Source organism: Micromesistius poutassou, assembly GCF_964030765.1.
Source record: "Micromesistius poutassou genome assembly, contig: SCAFFOLD_5374, whole genome shotgun sequence".
In the NCBI taxonomy this organism is placed as follows: domain Eukaryota; kingdom Metazoa; phylum Chordata; class Actinopteri; order Gadiformes; family Gadidae; genus Micromesistius; species Micromesistius poutassou.
This window is the reverse complement of record NW_028180038.1, coordinates 1-16,447: the sequence shown is the minus strand read 5'-3', so window position 1 is coordinate 16,447 and position 16,447 is coordinate 1. Positions and strand designations below refer to the sequence as shown.

At 46.4% G+C, this 16,447-nt stretch overlaps 1 protein-coding gene across 1 annotated transcript; it reads left to right on the top strand.

Moving 5' to 3' along the window:
- Positions 1-4,773: 4,773 nt before the first annotated feature.
- On the top strand, positions 4,774-15,930 carry LOC311371184 (fibronectin type III domain-containing protein 7-like; the record flags this gene model as incomplete). The annotated part of the gene is made up of 11 exons (XM_084489389.1): positions 4,774-4,876; positions 5,162-5,428; positions 5,988-6,254; positions 8,540-8,658; positions 9,570-9,711; positions 10,057-10,323; positions 10,860-11,120; positions 11,425-11,685; positions 12,458-12,721; positions 13,144-13,410; positions 15,684-15,930. Coding segments are annotated over 11 exons (2,465 nt in total), but the record flags the coding sequence as incomplete, so codon positions are not given.
- Between the last annotated feature and the right edge of the window lie 517 nt (positions 15,931-16,447).

Sequence of the window (16,447 nt, the reverse complement as noted above, 5' to 3'; positions counted from 1 at the left end):
GGTCCACTTGACATCGGGTAAGTGCATGATGTTTACCGTATCAATTGCTAGCAACGCTCCTGTATATATGTATCAGGGGCGTTTCTAGGGTGCCAGATGGGCTGGAAACGCCACTGATATGAAGCCTTATACGGTACCTGCACAATGAAAAGCGTCAGATATGCAAAGACAGAATTCAGAAAAGTATACACTAGAGGGCGCCGTTTTCAATTGTGTAACACTGCCATGTGCCTATTCTAGTACAAGGGTTTGTCTGCTTCTTCAAAATCAAAACGGTTCGACCAATTGAAATTCTTCTCAAAGATCAAAGGTCAACCACTTCAGAACCTGTATGAATCAGCCTACCATAAAAACATACTGAGGTTAGCTAACACCGTCCTTCCTCTGACCCCAACCACTTCTTGAACACCGAGTACAAGTTACTACCATCGAATGGGAGATATAGGGTTCCAACATTCAGAAAGGTTAGACTGAAGCACTCTTTTGTTCACCAGTCAATCCTCAAACTGAACGGGGCACTTAATCCCAGATCAAATACACGCTGAGGGGGCCTTAAAAGTTGTCTTCTGTTGTTGTAATGTTATGTTGAACGTACGTATTCTGTGATGTTTGTAAATGTAGCTGCCGGGATGCAAAGACACATTTCAGACTTGCCCTGACAATAAAGCCGTATCATATCGTATGGTGTCGTAAAACTGGGAAACCATACAAAACCAAACAAAACCCCAAAAAAACCTAACCCTTGCCGTACCTAATAAGAAACAAAACAAAAAACCAAAACCCCATTGTCCCATCGCCTGCCCGGTGCGACCCGCCTACCCCCCCCCCCCCCCCCCCCGCGCGCGCCGACCCGCCCCCACCTCCACCCTGGAGCCCGCCCCCCACCTCCACCCTGGAGCCCGCCCCCCACCTCCACCCTGGAGCCCGGAGGGCCGGGCTGCTGGCCCGACGGGCAGAGGTTTCTGTGGACGTGGCGTGGCAGGGCGGTCCGGACGGTGCTGGTGGGCACGGTGACGCTTCCTACGCATCCAGATTCTGATGCTTTAATTAAAAAAAACAATGGCACGGACCAAGACTGGACGACAGTGAGCAAGCACGGACCTTTAGACGACACAATAGGCCTATTTAGTAACCCTAACCCTAACCTAACCCTAACCCAACACAATAGGCCTATTTAGTTACCAAAACACCTACATATTTAGTGATGGTTGGCGGTATTATGGCTTCATGGTGCACAGCCAGCATGCCAGGCTTTAGAATTGAATCCAGGTAATTATGGGATCACTGGGAGATACGGAGAAGGCATTTATTTTTGCCACCCATTATTTGTTTTGTGAATTTTTCTCTGTTCCGGCTTACCAGCACTGGCCAGTGTGGTCACATCCTTTTGTTAGCTTATCCAACAAAAAGACAGTTATTTAATCCCTTGGGTTATGGTTACAGCATCTTATACATTTGTTTACCAATGAAGTTAGAATTGATTTACTGAAGCTGAAGAAATATTCATGCATTCATGGAAACATTTCAGTCTATATTCCTCTGCTCTTATATGCCCTAGCTGAAAGAATTTATCATTTTGCTTGTTACACATTTACATATTTATACATTTGTTTCATCTTTACTAAAAAGTTTCCCCAGTTTCCCCATTCTTACTGTCGGCTCTTCTTTCAAATCAAAGGGGGCTTTCCTCATGGTTACTGAATGTCAAATATTTGAGCGGACTAAAGCCTGAGTCATTCCTTTGATTACACTTCGTCACTGTTAATACACACACGTTCTGACTCTGACTCTGTCTTAAGTTACTTGGGAATTCAGTGCTGTGTGTCGCATCATGATAAATCACTGTGACCTGTACCTGTAGTTATGGCAACACAGTATCACAGGTGCAGGGAAACACAATGACAAGTCAAGGCGTTCTCATCCTTGTTCTTAATTCACCGTGCTTAAAAATTGTCCCATTGTTTAAGCGGGGCACCTCGGGTTCCCTGCCACTGTTTGTTGCCCGGATCCATTTTCATGTTGACTTCCTTCTTCCCGATATACGTTGTTCAGCCAAGAGTGCCGTTTTGCTGCCCTGTGATAACGGATCCCTTTCATCCAAGAATATAGCCTACATAAAAAAAACATCCGTCAGCAAAAGTTCCATCATCAAAAGTTAAAATCGGTGAGTTCGATAAAGAAAACACAGATGTTGTCGATTAAACTTCAAGACTGTAACTCGACAATGTTGAAACTAATTTGGGGGGGAGGGGGGGGGGGGTGCAGGGGCAGACTGTAACCGCATACAGTAGAGACACTTTCTACCAGGACAAAAGCTTGTATGCATGCCTTGTTGGGCCGGAGTCACGTATTCCCAAGAAGCTGCTTTGGGTTTCAGCGGCACCTGTCTCCTGTGCCCACCCCGCCCAAGCCTTTATCTGCGTGGATCAGGTCACTCTCTCCTCTGTTCCCATGTATTGTTACACAGATTGGGACAAAAACAGAGTAACAAGCATTATAACAGGGCAGAGCAGTTCAAATTCATATCCATACCCATCTCTCAGTTTCATAAGCCCTTAGTCCTGGAATGAGAGAGAAGTATTTAAGATATCTGCATCCACTTTGCCATGACGTAACTCGTTTGAAATGTACCGTTAGATATCTACAGGAGACGTGTCTGAGCAACACGTTGTTTAACTCGATCGATACCTTGCATTTTACCATCCTTAAAAATACATCTGGGACATGTTCTATGTTTTTATTTATCAGGACATGAACGAGGAGAGAGGGAGGGGGGGATTGAGGGAGACATGCAATCGAGGCAAACCGAGAACAAGAAGAGAGAAACAGACCTGCGTCCGACACGCACTGTGCAGGTCTGTGGGTTACCAGGGCTGTGTGTGTGTGTGTGTGTGTGTGTGTGTGTGTGTGTGTGTGTGTGTGTGTGTGTGTGTGTGTGTGTGTGTATGTGTGTGTGTGTGTGGTGGGAACGCAGCATTCTTGTAGGTCAGCAGCTTTTTGTCTAATCCTATCAAAGTGGGAGGGGCCCTGCAGCCTGATGTCAGTAAGATGGCTTATCATCAGGGGGGGGTTTACATTCAGGCCTTTATATTCATAGCCATATTCACATTAATTTGACATTTGAAGTCGGTGAAACCCTCAGATCGCCCGTTCCCTGCAATCAGCAATACCTAACTGTCTGAGCGACAGTCGGAGACCTAACTGTCTACAAAGCACGAAAAGAAAAGAGATCATTCCCATACCATTTGCAAGGGCACATGTGCACACACACAGACTCTCATACACAGACAGCTCTGTATAAAGCAGGGAGCCCTGAATCATAAAAAGGAAAAGATCACCACATTAGCTTTAAGATAAGATGGACAGACTTAGAGACAGGATGTGATTGAAACAGAGAGATGGACACACAGAGAGAGAGAGAGGGAGTGGTTGGCGCATCCATCACTTGAGATACAACCATCGTACTCTCCTCCACCCCTCCCATCTTCCCACCCTCTGCTATCGTCCCCTGATACCTTTCATAGCCGCGGGCCCTCAGGGGGACAGCCTGGCCCCATTTGGGCCCTACTGATTGGTTCCCACAGCCTAGGAGTACCTGGGCCGTCGCTAAAAAGAATCCAGAATATCTTTTGTATTGGACTCTCCTGTATAGTAAACTAATGGTGATCCCGCAGTCAATGTCAAAGATGGGATCGGTGGGAGCTATAGGGGTTTCTTTGATGTTCCTATCGCTAACTCAGGTAACTGACCATTTTCATCATTAACATCCTTGAATAACATTACGATCATATTTATTTTTAAACCTTTTTTCCCCACATTCTTGTTTTTACAGATACCATTTACTAATGCACGTAAGTCATTGGTTTTTGTGTGTAGTCAAAGAAGGTTGAATATTCATTTGATGAACTTGTATAAAATATCATGTTTAGGATATCGATTGATTTGAATTGCTTGTGTTCTTTTTTTTTTATTAAGTACATTTATTAAGTATTTTATCAAAGGAGAGGCCGCAGCTGTTTGTTCACAAAAAAGATTGAAGATCACCGTCCCCATCTCTTTTCAGAAACGACGAGATGCAAAATCATATCAGTGACATCTACAAGCCCTTCGTCGCTCTATGTGAAATGGGAGCCTTACTTCGGGGCAACAAATTATTTTTTGGACCTACGAGTTATCAACTCGACAGACATTGCACCTGTTGTGCTGACGTTACCGGGGTCCGCCACGGAAAAAGAGGTTTACGGTTTGCGGGCCGGGGCCCACTACAGCGTGACCCTTAAAGTGTTCCAATATTACTTTGTAGTGTGCCACGTTACATATGCGGCGTCCACGGGTAAGCATCCACGATTAATATAAAAAAAACACAAATCAAGTCGTTCAATTCGAGTATTTCAACGTGTGTGCTAGTTGTACGTTCAGTAGGCTATGGCTTGAAAATATAAAAAAACACAAATCAAGTCATTCAATTTGAGTATTTTAACGTGTGGGCTAGTTGTAGTAAACGACAATGTTTTGTTGTTATTATTTAAATGAACAGTTACGCACAGACCTGCACTAAGCACGCAGCACGCCTGGCAGTGTCACTGAAATGCCTTTGCACTCGTCTTCTTTCTAGTGCCCGCAACCTCTCAGATAATATACCGGAGGGCAATGTCCAGTACGACCGTTCAGCTGGAATGGGCACGGGTGCCGACGGCGGACAGATACGTTGTCTTGATGGATAATACGCTGAATGAAAAGAATCACAGTAAGACTGTGAGCAACACCAGAGTGATGTTCACGGGACTGACGCCCAGGACGGTGTACTGGTGCTCCGTCTACACGGAGAACGAGGCCGGCCGCGGGCTTCAAAGCTCTCTGAAACCCATCTTGACACGTGAGTTGGGGGCTCGGTTTGTTGAACTCTAAAGTCGGGGGTGTCTTTTATCTCTGCGTGGGATATGTGTCACAGTAAAAGTTTAGAATTGTTAGTATTGTATTCATCTTGAAGGAAATTGTAAAAAAAAAAAAAAAGGATCATTAAGTGTAGGCTACACTCTTAAATATGGACACGTATAGGTTCTTATCTCAATTCAAATCGATCATCATCGTGTGATTGATCAATGTCAATGGTACAATGTGTAGCCTCATTTAAATGCACACGTTTTCCCCTGTCTCTCAGTTGTGCCGCCCCCAATCGATATTGTGGCGGTGCAGACCAGCCGCGAGACAGCCAGAGTGTCATGGGCGCCCGTGAGTCTCGTTCTGCTGTACCGAGTCACCATCCAGAGCCAAGACCTGCCAAACAGTGAACCCATGGTGGCAAACGCCACGGAACCCCATCTGGACTTTGACGTCGTGTCGTGTACCACCTATCTCATATCCGTATCCTCAGTCAACCGCTTCCTGCAGCCCGGCGAGCCCGACGACCTCTTGTTCACCAGCAATGGTGAGTCAGGGCCAGGGCCAATATCAATCGCTGGGCGATTAGGATCTAGGTCAGCCTTTCATTGCAAGGCGATCCATTCACAGATGCAGAATATAATCTCGGGCAGGGTGGAGGTTGGGGACTTAGGTTCCTTCGTGACTTTCTGGTTATTGTCACGTCGACAACATTTGTGGGGGAACATTTAAGGCATGTAAGGCAAGTCTCCTTGGTAGGTGTTTATTTCAGGCTGAGATAAGGCAACAATGAGGCCTTCATGAGTGTGACACACCTACAGGCTGTGGACACTAATTGGATGCTTGTTTCGTTTTTGCATATGTTGTTGTTTCTCTTCTTGTTTCCCCGGAGGAAGGTTGTCATGGTTAATTAAACACGACGCATATTTTTGAAACAAGTATCTATGCTCTGTAGATCACACCTTAGTGTTAAGTAGAAGGAAGAACCAAAATGTCGTGACAGTTCTCTTGACGAGAACAACAATTCAACGTTCCCTTTGTGCGACACATCTCTGACGGGCGAGACCCCCTCTCTCCGACACAATCTAACAACACTTTGCGCTTAGCCCCCAGCGCCGCCACCGGTGTGTCGGTGGACTACAGATGTCCCAGCAACACGGCGATGGTGTCCTGGACCCCCGTGGTCGGGGCCGACTCCTACCGGGCCATTGCGACCCACGACGGCACGGAGATGTCCTGCCACAGCCAGGGCTCCCAGTGCCTGATCGAGAGGATGGCCTGCAGCCAGCGCTACACGGTGTCTGTCGTCGCCATCGCCGGGGGCTGCGAGAGCACTGGGAACGTCACCGCCAACTCTGTCACCTTTCAGACTGGTGAGAGGCTGATATGTACCCATGTGTGCCCACCAGGGCACTGGCCGCCTTTCTCTTGACCAAACAGGCCTCCGGAACAAAAGGTTGAGTCCTCGTGGAACGCCAACTTATCGGTCGCATCGCACGGGGGCCCACCGGGTAAGGGTGTGGTGTTGTGTGGATATACTGAGTACGTTCGCATTCTTTCCATTTTACAGGTTTATCCATACTGGCACACGCCAAATCGACACCAGCAATTACGGAAATGTTTTTAGAGTAACCGAAAAAGTTCTGCTATAAAGGTTTCTGTTCGGTATACGTCCGACTGGTGCCCACAAGGGGGCCAGGTGCTCTCGCCCTGTGTGATCAGCACGCGCTCTACTAATGTTGTATCAGATGTTAAATCTGTAAGAGCTGCCATCTGGTGATCAGAGTAGAGCAGCAGTCAATATTCAGTACAAGCGAGGTGCGGTAATGAGTTACCAGATTGTATACCTGATTTAACTCATTGCTGCCTCTCGTCAGCCAGCCAATGAGGTGGGACTATACATACATACACAGAGGTTAACTCTCCTGGACATGGCTATTAACATACCAGCTCCCCAGACGGAGCTCCGTACTACACGCACCTGACACGAAAACACAAACACAGTTTGACTCCATTTCATTTTGTTATGTAACTGTGCATGAATACAATTGACTAAATATTGAATCTCTCCTCCCTGGTTGTTCTGACACATTGGGAACTGTGCAGCAATGTCGTTTATAGGCACCAGTTTTGTGCGTGTGCTTTTAAAACGACTATTTGAAGGCTCCTTGTTACGGTTTTGTATCATCGGTAAAGAAGCACAATGCTTAACAGTGTTTCTTTTCTAACACTCTCTCAGCCCTGGAACTCAAATAATATTCTTATTCCACCCAAAATAGTAAATAAAAACCTTAAAAGTGCCATGATGTCATTCATCAGCTTAAAATAACGACTAACACAATATTTTCAGTTGGGGGCAGCCCAGACTTAAAAGTAAAACATTCTACGACTTTGTTAAACGTTTGGTAATCATTCAGATTTCCTGCAAACTGTCATTGAGATCGATGTGATTCACATCACTGGTCGTCTTCCTCCTTCCCAACACATATGAGTTCTGAAGCTCACCTCTGTGCTTGCGTGCATCTCTGGGCGTCTCTTTGAGAACTGGGTCTCCCATTGAGCTCTGTTGTCATAATATATTGTGTTGTTTTCAGCCTTCCAAGAATGGGCCTGTGTTTGTTGAAAACCTGAAACCTCTTACCATGAAAGGCGTGGAGTATTATTTTCAATATCAGGGCGTTTTAACCTGAAAACTCTTTGGGACGCCTCCCTTTGATGTGACTGTTTTACCCAGTTGCTACATCCATGTAGTCTCTAGCTGTATCTAACTATTACTGTAACCCACTGTCGCAATCTCTGTCTAATTATATGTAACTCTCTATCTCTCTGTCTAACTATATCTATCACTGAAAAAATATCCCTAACTATCCATCTCTGTCAAACTCTTTGTAAATACATCTGTTTTTAACTATATCTCTATCTAACTACCGGTATCAATCTCTATCTGACTATCTAACCATATCTGTCTAACTAACTCTGTCTATATACATCTCTGACCATCAATCTCTGTCTAACTATCCATCTGTCTCACTCTTTGTAAATATATATATACTCTGTCTATCTCTATCTATATATATATATATATCTCGGTCTTACTATATTTATAGTTCTGTCTAACTCTCTCTGTATACTAAGTGAGACAGTTTTTACAATATAAGTTAGACAGAGATAGATAAATATAGATATACTTACCATATCTATATCTAACTATCTCTGTCTAACTTTGTAAATCTAGCCATCTGTCTAACTATATCTCTATCTTACTATATTTCTCTGTCTAACTATAAATATATCTAACCATCTATCTCTAACTATATATATATATATATATATACATATATATATATGTCTAACTCTATCAATCTCTGTCCAGCTATATCTAAATCGATCTATTCCTGTACCTCTACCTAAATCTATAATAATAATCTATAATAGTCTAACTTCACCATTGTCTAACTATCTGTAACTATATCTATCTTTGTCTGACTGTATATAGTAACTATCTCTGTAACCATCTATATATCTGTGTTATTATCTGTATAACTCAATAGCTATCTATTCTATGTCCAACTCTTTATACATCACTACTAACTCTAACTCTCTGTGTAACTCAGTCGATTCCTGTCTAACTATCTCACTCTATGTCTTTCTGTGCCAGTGTCCTGTCCCCCGGACAGTCCGCACCTGTACAGAGAATGTTCCAGCAATCTCATCATCTTCGGCTGGGGTCGGATCAATCACACGGATCACTACATAGCGACGTTGGTAGACTCAGTGGTAGGTTGACATTAGCCTTTAGCTTAGTCCCAAACGGCTCACTACGTGGTTTAATGCCCATCTGTACATTGCATGGTTGCTTTAGGTACGCACTGTGGCAACCCGGCTCTGAGAGTGACCAGCCTCCCCCCTGAGAACACAATTCAGTCCATTAAGCCAAAAAGGCACGTTTAGTTCAACAAAAAGTATCTTACTCAAGCCTTGGAGGAATCTACGGTCCCCTAGAAGACCGGTCTCTCCACACACAAACCACTAGCACCTGGCACGAGTCTTGAAGCCGGCTATTTAAGCCGTGCTTGTCCACCTGCTCCTCAGGTGCTTCGCATTGGCGCTAATTGGTGACAGCGTCAATGCGCTCACTGGCGCCCTCTGGTGGAAATGGGCGATATTCCCCGTATACCACCTCTCACCTAGGGGCCACTAGGGGCGCTGTTCTGGAGCTGGGTTGCCTCAGCACAAAATAATTTCTCTGTTATTGAAATTGGTAGTCATCTTCAACCATTATGTCATTGGTCATCGTTTACATCGATGCAGAGCAACCGGTGCGGACAGGACAGTGACACAGAACAACTCCTTGGTTTGAAAGAATTTCATTTAAAATCTATGATGGAAAAAACATTGCTCATAACCAAACAAGAGTGTGATCATTCAATTTGTGTTGTAAACATATTATATTGTATAATTGGTTCTTCATTAGAAACATGACTACAAATATATAGACAATCCTTGTATCATTGTCGTGTGTACATTTTTAAATGCAATGATACGGGCAGATTGAGAGATTGTTCATTCCCAAACATGACACACCGTAGACTATTTCACTTAACGAGAATGTTTCCATCATAACCAGAGAGGTTTACTAGAGCATTAAAAAAGTTAAGAGCATAATGATTCTTCTTCTTACTCTTCAGGGAGAGATCCAGCACTGCATAACGACTGACCTCGCCTGCTTCTTCACGAGGACCTCGTGTGGGCGAAGCTACAACTTCACAGTCTACTCCGTCAGCGGAAACTGCCCAAGCCAGTCTAGTCTTCCCGTTTTTGTAAAGACAGGTGCGAAAGCCTCATTACATTACAGCAGTGAAGCAGATGTGAAGTTACCGGAAAATTTAGCATTAAAAACATTTGCCATTTGAAACAGTGACGGCGGGGTCATATCAGACGCATTTGAATGCACCAGCACCACCTGGTGGATAAACTTGACATATCTGTAAACATTACAAATACGACTCTCTACGAAAAAATTAAATATATGAAAGTAGTATAAAATACATGATTCGTATTTGCTTAATTTGCAACTGTATTTCAGGAACTGCTTTAACTTGAACACACAATATGATACTATTTGTATTGTTATTGCTGTTGTTAACAATTGGAAACCCGTTCTCCTAAGAACAGCACCCTGCAACCCCAACACCTTGACCACCACTTCCAGCTGCCATTCGGACCAAGTGATGAGCACCTGGCAGCCGGCGGCCGGGGCCCTGTACTACGAGGTGGTGTCCCTCGGCAACCAGGGCCCGGACGACTTCCACAACTGCAGCACCACCGGGACCAACTGCACCATGCACAACGTCCAGTGTGGCCAGCATCTGTCCACCACCCTCACCGCCTTTGACGACGAGTGTGCCAGCAGAACACTTTTGGACACTGTGTCCTCGACTGGTGAGAATGATTTGAGAACGGCTTTCCTGTCGTACATCATATAGCGTCTTTAGTTAAACCTTAAAGGTTGTATCAGCGATGTCGGGTGACTCGGGTCACTTCTGTTGGTATTTGAAGCGAGATCCCAAACAAACAGAGCCGGCGCGCCCCCTCCCTTCCGTGTTCCGTGCTTCCAGTAAAAACTATCCTGAACGCAGCGCAGAACCCCACAACACCCGCCCCTTGTCGGTGATTGGTTGGAATACTACTTATTTTGGTTTTGAGTGGTTGGTAGTACCATTTGTTTTTGTGTACGATCTCGGAGCACAGGCTGCCTACAGAGACGTGTTTTTTTGACGGCCCGCTTATGGGGGCGGGCAGCCGGCGCATCGCGAGGAAAGATGAGATGAATGTGATCATTTATGTTTCGGCGTAGAATCTGCTGCTACAACCTTTTTAAATTGTTATGAAATGATCTGGGCCGCACCCAACACGGTGCGTCCAACGGATGAGCAGACAGCTTGGATTCAACTGAACACCGCGTCCGTTTCCCGCAGCCCCGTGCATTCCCCAAAACGTCTCGGCCGCCATGGACTGCGGCGCCGACTCCGTCACGCTGAACTGGGCGGCGACCCCCGGGGCGCTGTTCTACACCGGCCTGGTGGTGGACGCCGGCGGCCGCAGGAGCATCTGCCAGACCGTCGGCACGTCGTGTCAGGTCACAGGGCTGCTGTGCAGCACCACCTACACCGCCTCCATCACCGCCTCCAACTCCCAGTGCAACAGCTCGGAGAGCGAGAGGGTCACCGTGGAGACGGGTAAGAGCTCTTTGGTTTACCTTTGCTCAACCGTGGTTTGAACGCCACGCTTGAATGAAGGGATGAGCAACACCTGATGTGACGCAGGCCCGTCACGGCCGTCCTTTGCAGCGGACGCATTGTTTGCATTGCAACCAAAACAAACGCATGGATGTCTTTTTCGTGTGAGCAATCCAATGAACGAGTTCGACTAGAGTCTGACGTAGAAATCCCCGTGACAACGCATCTGATGGTCTTCAATGACAAGTGATTGAGCGACTCGACTAACACACTGTGTCTTCACCCCCCCCCCCCCCCCCCACAGCCGCGTGCCCCCCAGACAGCGTCATCGCCACCTTGGACTGTGAGGCCGATCAGGCACTGGTCTCCTGGAGCAGCCGGCGCAACATGGGCTCCTACACGGCCACGCTGGTGGACGCGGAGGACCGCCTGCTCAGCTGCAGCACCATCCAGCACGGCTGCAACGTCACCGGCCTGCACTGCGGCCAGCGCTACCGGGTGTCCGTGTCCCACCACGACGGCATCTGCCCCAGCATGCCCTCCAGCCCCGTCTACATTGAGTCAGGTGGGTCCAGTGGGTGCATGGATGGATCTGCAGGCACACCTAATGGGGCCGGCATGTGGCTCGGGAGGTAGAGCGGGTTGACTTGTAACCGGAAGGTTTCTGGTTCGATCCCCGGCTCCTCTCTAGCTAGAGTGTCGTGTGTGAGTGTGTGAGTGTGTGAGTGTGTGAGTGTGTGAGTGTGTGAGAGAGAGAGAGAGAGAGAGAGAGAGAGAGAGAGAGAGAGAGAGAGAGAGAGAGAGAGAGAGAGAGAGAGAGAGAGAGAGAGAGAGAGAGAGAGAGAGAGAGAGAGAGAGAGAGAGAGAGAGAGAGAACCGTCAATTTGGATAAAAGCGTCTGCAAAGTGGACTTCAATGTAAAATGTAAATGTAATACTTGCTTTGAATTGCTTTGATTGGTGCTCCCAACGCCATCCGTCTGGCATGACGCATGGAAGAAGGCTGCACACACACACACACACAGGTCAATACACTGATACTAAGGCCCTGTCCCAATTCTCCCCCTTCCCTCAGATTTGAGCCCTAACCCTAGATTTTGCACGTTCCCGCGAAGGAGTAGGGTGTCCCAATACTTAAGGGAGCAAAATCAACCCTTCAAATCAACCCTTGAACGCTAGCCAGCTCAGTAACTGACTTGCAGCTAAGGGCACTCAAAGCAAGGGTTCCCGTTAAGGGGAGAGAAATGGGACTGGGCCTAAGAGTGGTGCTTTGCAGCAAAGCTTTGTTGAAGCACAAGCTCAGTGTTGGAAACGGCCCGGGTCTCTCTGTCCTGCCAGTGGCGTGCGGGCCGGCGAACGTGACCACCCGTGTGATCTGCGCGTCGGGGACCCTGGAGGCGGGCTGGAGCGCCTCCCCGGGCGCCGACAGCTACATGGCCGTCTTCACGCCACGGGGCGGCGGCCAGAGGCTGTACTGCAACGCCAGCCAGCCGCTGTGCAGCATCGCCACGGCGGACTGCGGCCGGGAGTACAGCGTGGAGGTGGTGTCGCTCAGCGGAGCCTGCAGGAGTTCCCCCAGCAACGCGTCCGTCGTCAGGGAAGGTACGTGAAAACAGTTCTCCTGCGTTGTTGATTTAAGTTTCGTTCGTCTGTGGCGACCGGCAGGGGGGGAGCAGGTATAGCAGGTATACCGGTCAGTCCTGACCGCAGCGACCCGGGTTTGATTCCTGCCCCCCCCCCCAGGTCCTCCCCTCTCTCTACCGTACCTTCCTGTCGATGTCACTCTATCACAGAGTGAGATAGACACTCAAAAATAGTGTCTGTCTCACTCTATGAGACAGACACACTAACGCATAGAGAGAGATAGTGTTTAAGGACACACTGTCGCGTGCACTTGACTAAAAGAAATGTTGCACACGTGCACACGTGATTCCACATGAATTACTAAACCTTCTCCACCTGAACTATGCTAATGGTTGCTAATGGGTGCTAATCCCCCCCCCCCCCCCCCCTCCTCCCTTTAGCACCCTGCGTCCCCACTGGCCTGGCGATCGAGAGGCACTGCGGCAACGGCAGCGCCGTCGTGAGCTGGCGGGCGGGCCGCGGCGCGCTGCGCTACGACGTGAGCACGGTGGCGACCGGCGGCGGAGCGCTGTTCGTCTGCTCCGCCAACGGCAGCGCCACCGCCTGCAACCTGGAGGGCCTGGCCTGCGGCCGCCTGTACAACATCAGCGTGGTCGCCGTGGGCGACGACTGCTCCAGCCAGAGCGAGGTGGTGCTGCTCCGCACAGGTGAGCAAGAGGAGGAATCTCCTTGGTTTTCTTTTCTGTGTGTATTCTCTATGTTGACTTTAAGTGTCTTTGAGTGACCTTTCAAAAAAGCGCTTTATAAATCGTATCAATTATTATTATTATTAGGGACCGAGCAGAACCTGCAAGGTCCCTATTGTAATTGGTCCGTTTCTTCTTGTTATTATTTTTCTGCCTCTTTGACTGAATTTTTCCCCCCCTGCACATATACGAAAACTCATTTTTATTTGGCACATTTGGTGGAACTGCTGTAAAATTTGATATTCTAGCTGTCAAATTCACATTGGCCCCAAGGTGGCGCTATACCAACTATGACAAAATTTCAACGTTTACACAAGCATATCTCGTCACCCGTTTTACCTACACTCATGAAACTTTGGCCAGACGTGCAAATCCTCATGATGAACAAATTTGCAGATACTAACTTAGCACTTCCGGTAGCCAGATTTCCCGCCATTTTGAATTTAGTTAAAAACAGTAAATTCCCCAAGGATCCCAGGTTTTTCGACTTTCACAAAAATTTGGCACATATCATCTATGACCAATTATCTTCAATCTGACATAAGGATTAGTCTGTACATTAAAGTAGAAAGTACCCATGAGCCATTGCGTTCTAAAAGGGGTGTGTTTTTCACCCCGAAAATAGTAAATTGCACATATCTACATGAATTGGACTCCTATGATCTTGGACCCCTCTACTAAAGTTGTTCAGAATCAAATTCTGAACAAGATAAAGTCAACATTTTTTCAAATGGGGCGTGGCTTCGAAATGGGCGTGGCCTGTTACTAAAATAGCCACAGTTCATAGACGCAATGTTTGATTTGAGCGGGACCAACTCAGTGGCCGTTGGGGACCAAAGTTCTAACTGCTCAAGTAAAATGAAGTTGATTGGCTAAACAACATGGCCACCAGAGGAGGGTCGATCACTCTGCGGAGACCGTAATAGTTATGAATATGAAATTCACAGGACACGTGTAGACTGGTGCCTGTAGCTCACATACCAAAATTCGTGTTTGTTATGTTTGTAGTGCCCCCTACAGGATCTTTAAAAAGCAGCCCCTGCGCCACGTTTCACCAATATGTATGAAAATCGGTATGCACGTACAACATGCCAATACCTACAGAAAAGCCTCTTGGACCCATGCCCCAAAACCTACCGGAAGTCGGAAATTTTCTTTTTTTCATTTGCACTCTCGGCACTGCGCGCAGTTTTAAAGAAGCGCAGTTTTAAAACGGCCGCAAGCCGGTACGAGGTCCCGTTCATCACTGCGCGCAGTTTTAAAGAAGCGCAGTTTTAATTATTATTATTATTATTATAGTTTAACTCCGCCTTCTGGTCGTGTCGCTCTGACTGTACTTCGTTCTGTCCCATCACGCGACGGACTCTGTCGTTGTAGATCTATCTTCGTGACGGTGGTGAGGTGGTGAGGTGGTGTCCTGGGTCCGCATTATCCATACAGTTATTGGAGGGATCACAAATAGAATTGGAATAATGGCGTTCACAAAGGATAAACATACTTACAGAATCTGAATCTGAATCTGAATAACTTTTATAACAGCTTATTGTACACAAGAGTAAAACTCTTAGGCGTGGTTCCTCAATAGCCAATACAAGAATACAATACAATACAAAATAAATAAAGAAAAAAAAAAGGAAAATATGTAAAAAAAAATGTTAAAATAAGTAGATGAAGTGGTAGTGGTACCAGCCACGGTTGATTCTAGTTCAAAAATGTTGTGCAAGTGACAGAAATATGTATTAAAATAATCAGTTTTTGGTAAGATGTGCAAAAATACGTACATTATCTACAACAGTGTTTCCCAAACTTTTTTTAAAATGACCATCGCGACCTTTAAATGCTCATATCAAACAGGGAGGCTTGTGTTTTAGGGGAAGCTATTGTTATCAAACTGTCAATCAATCAATCAATCAATTCGAACAGTCAACATCAATCAATTCGTTAACCACATAAGATAAGCTAAGATAAGATAAAACTTTATTAATCCCCCGGGGGAGAAATTTGGGTGTTTCAGCAGCGAGAAGTAAGACAGACAAGATACTGTAGAGATAGAATCCAAAATAGTGCCAAAGTATTTCTGTAAAAAAACCCAATGAACCAATTAAAATCTCCAGCAACCCACGTGTGGGTCGCGACCCAGTCTTTGGGAAAGACATATATATATATATATATATATATTTATATATATATATATCTGCATCCGTCTCTCCCCCCAGAGCCTTGCCAGCCCTCAGAGCTGACCGTCCGGATGGACTGCATCACCAACAGCGCCCGGCTGACCTGGGAGTCCAGCGCCACCGCCACCTCCTACTTTGCCCAGGCCACGGCCCCCGATGGCCAGGTGCTGCGCTGCGGGCCGGAGCCCCAGCCCACCTGCCTTCTGACGGGGCTGCTCTGCGGCCAGCGCTACTCCTTCACCGCCACCCGCCGCCGACGGGAGCTGCCCCGGCGCGGTCTGCATGCCCGTGGAGCAGACCACTGGTAAGATGATGATAATAATAATAATAATAATATCTTTGTTTATACAGCACTTATCAAAACAGAATTAGAAAGTGCTTCACAAAACAACCAAACAGAACAAATATCTAAGAACACGTCTGCGTGGTCGTTGCGTTGCGTGAACGTGGAACCATAATCAGCCCTTCTCTCCCGTACCTTCCTGTCAATCTCACTCTATCATAAAAGCATAGAAAAAATGCTAACATATATCGTAGAAAATGATGTGAACCGTACATTGTTTATGTATTCATTCATGTATGTATTGATTTGAGTTGATTCATTGAGTTCTTGATTTTTTTATAATATATATATATATTATATATATATATATTTTTTTTTTTGGTATTTCTCTACCATCAACACTAGAACTAATGTATGCTGTCTGTGCTAAGAAAAAACCCATCGCTTTCAAGAATCTCATTCTCATTCTCTCCTATTATCATTTACATTTACATTTAGCAGACGCTTTTATCCAAAGCGACTTACAATAAGTACATTT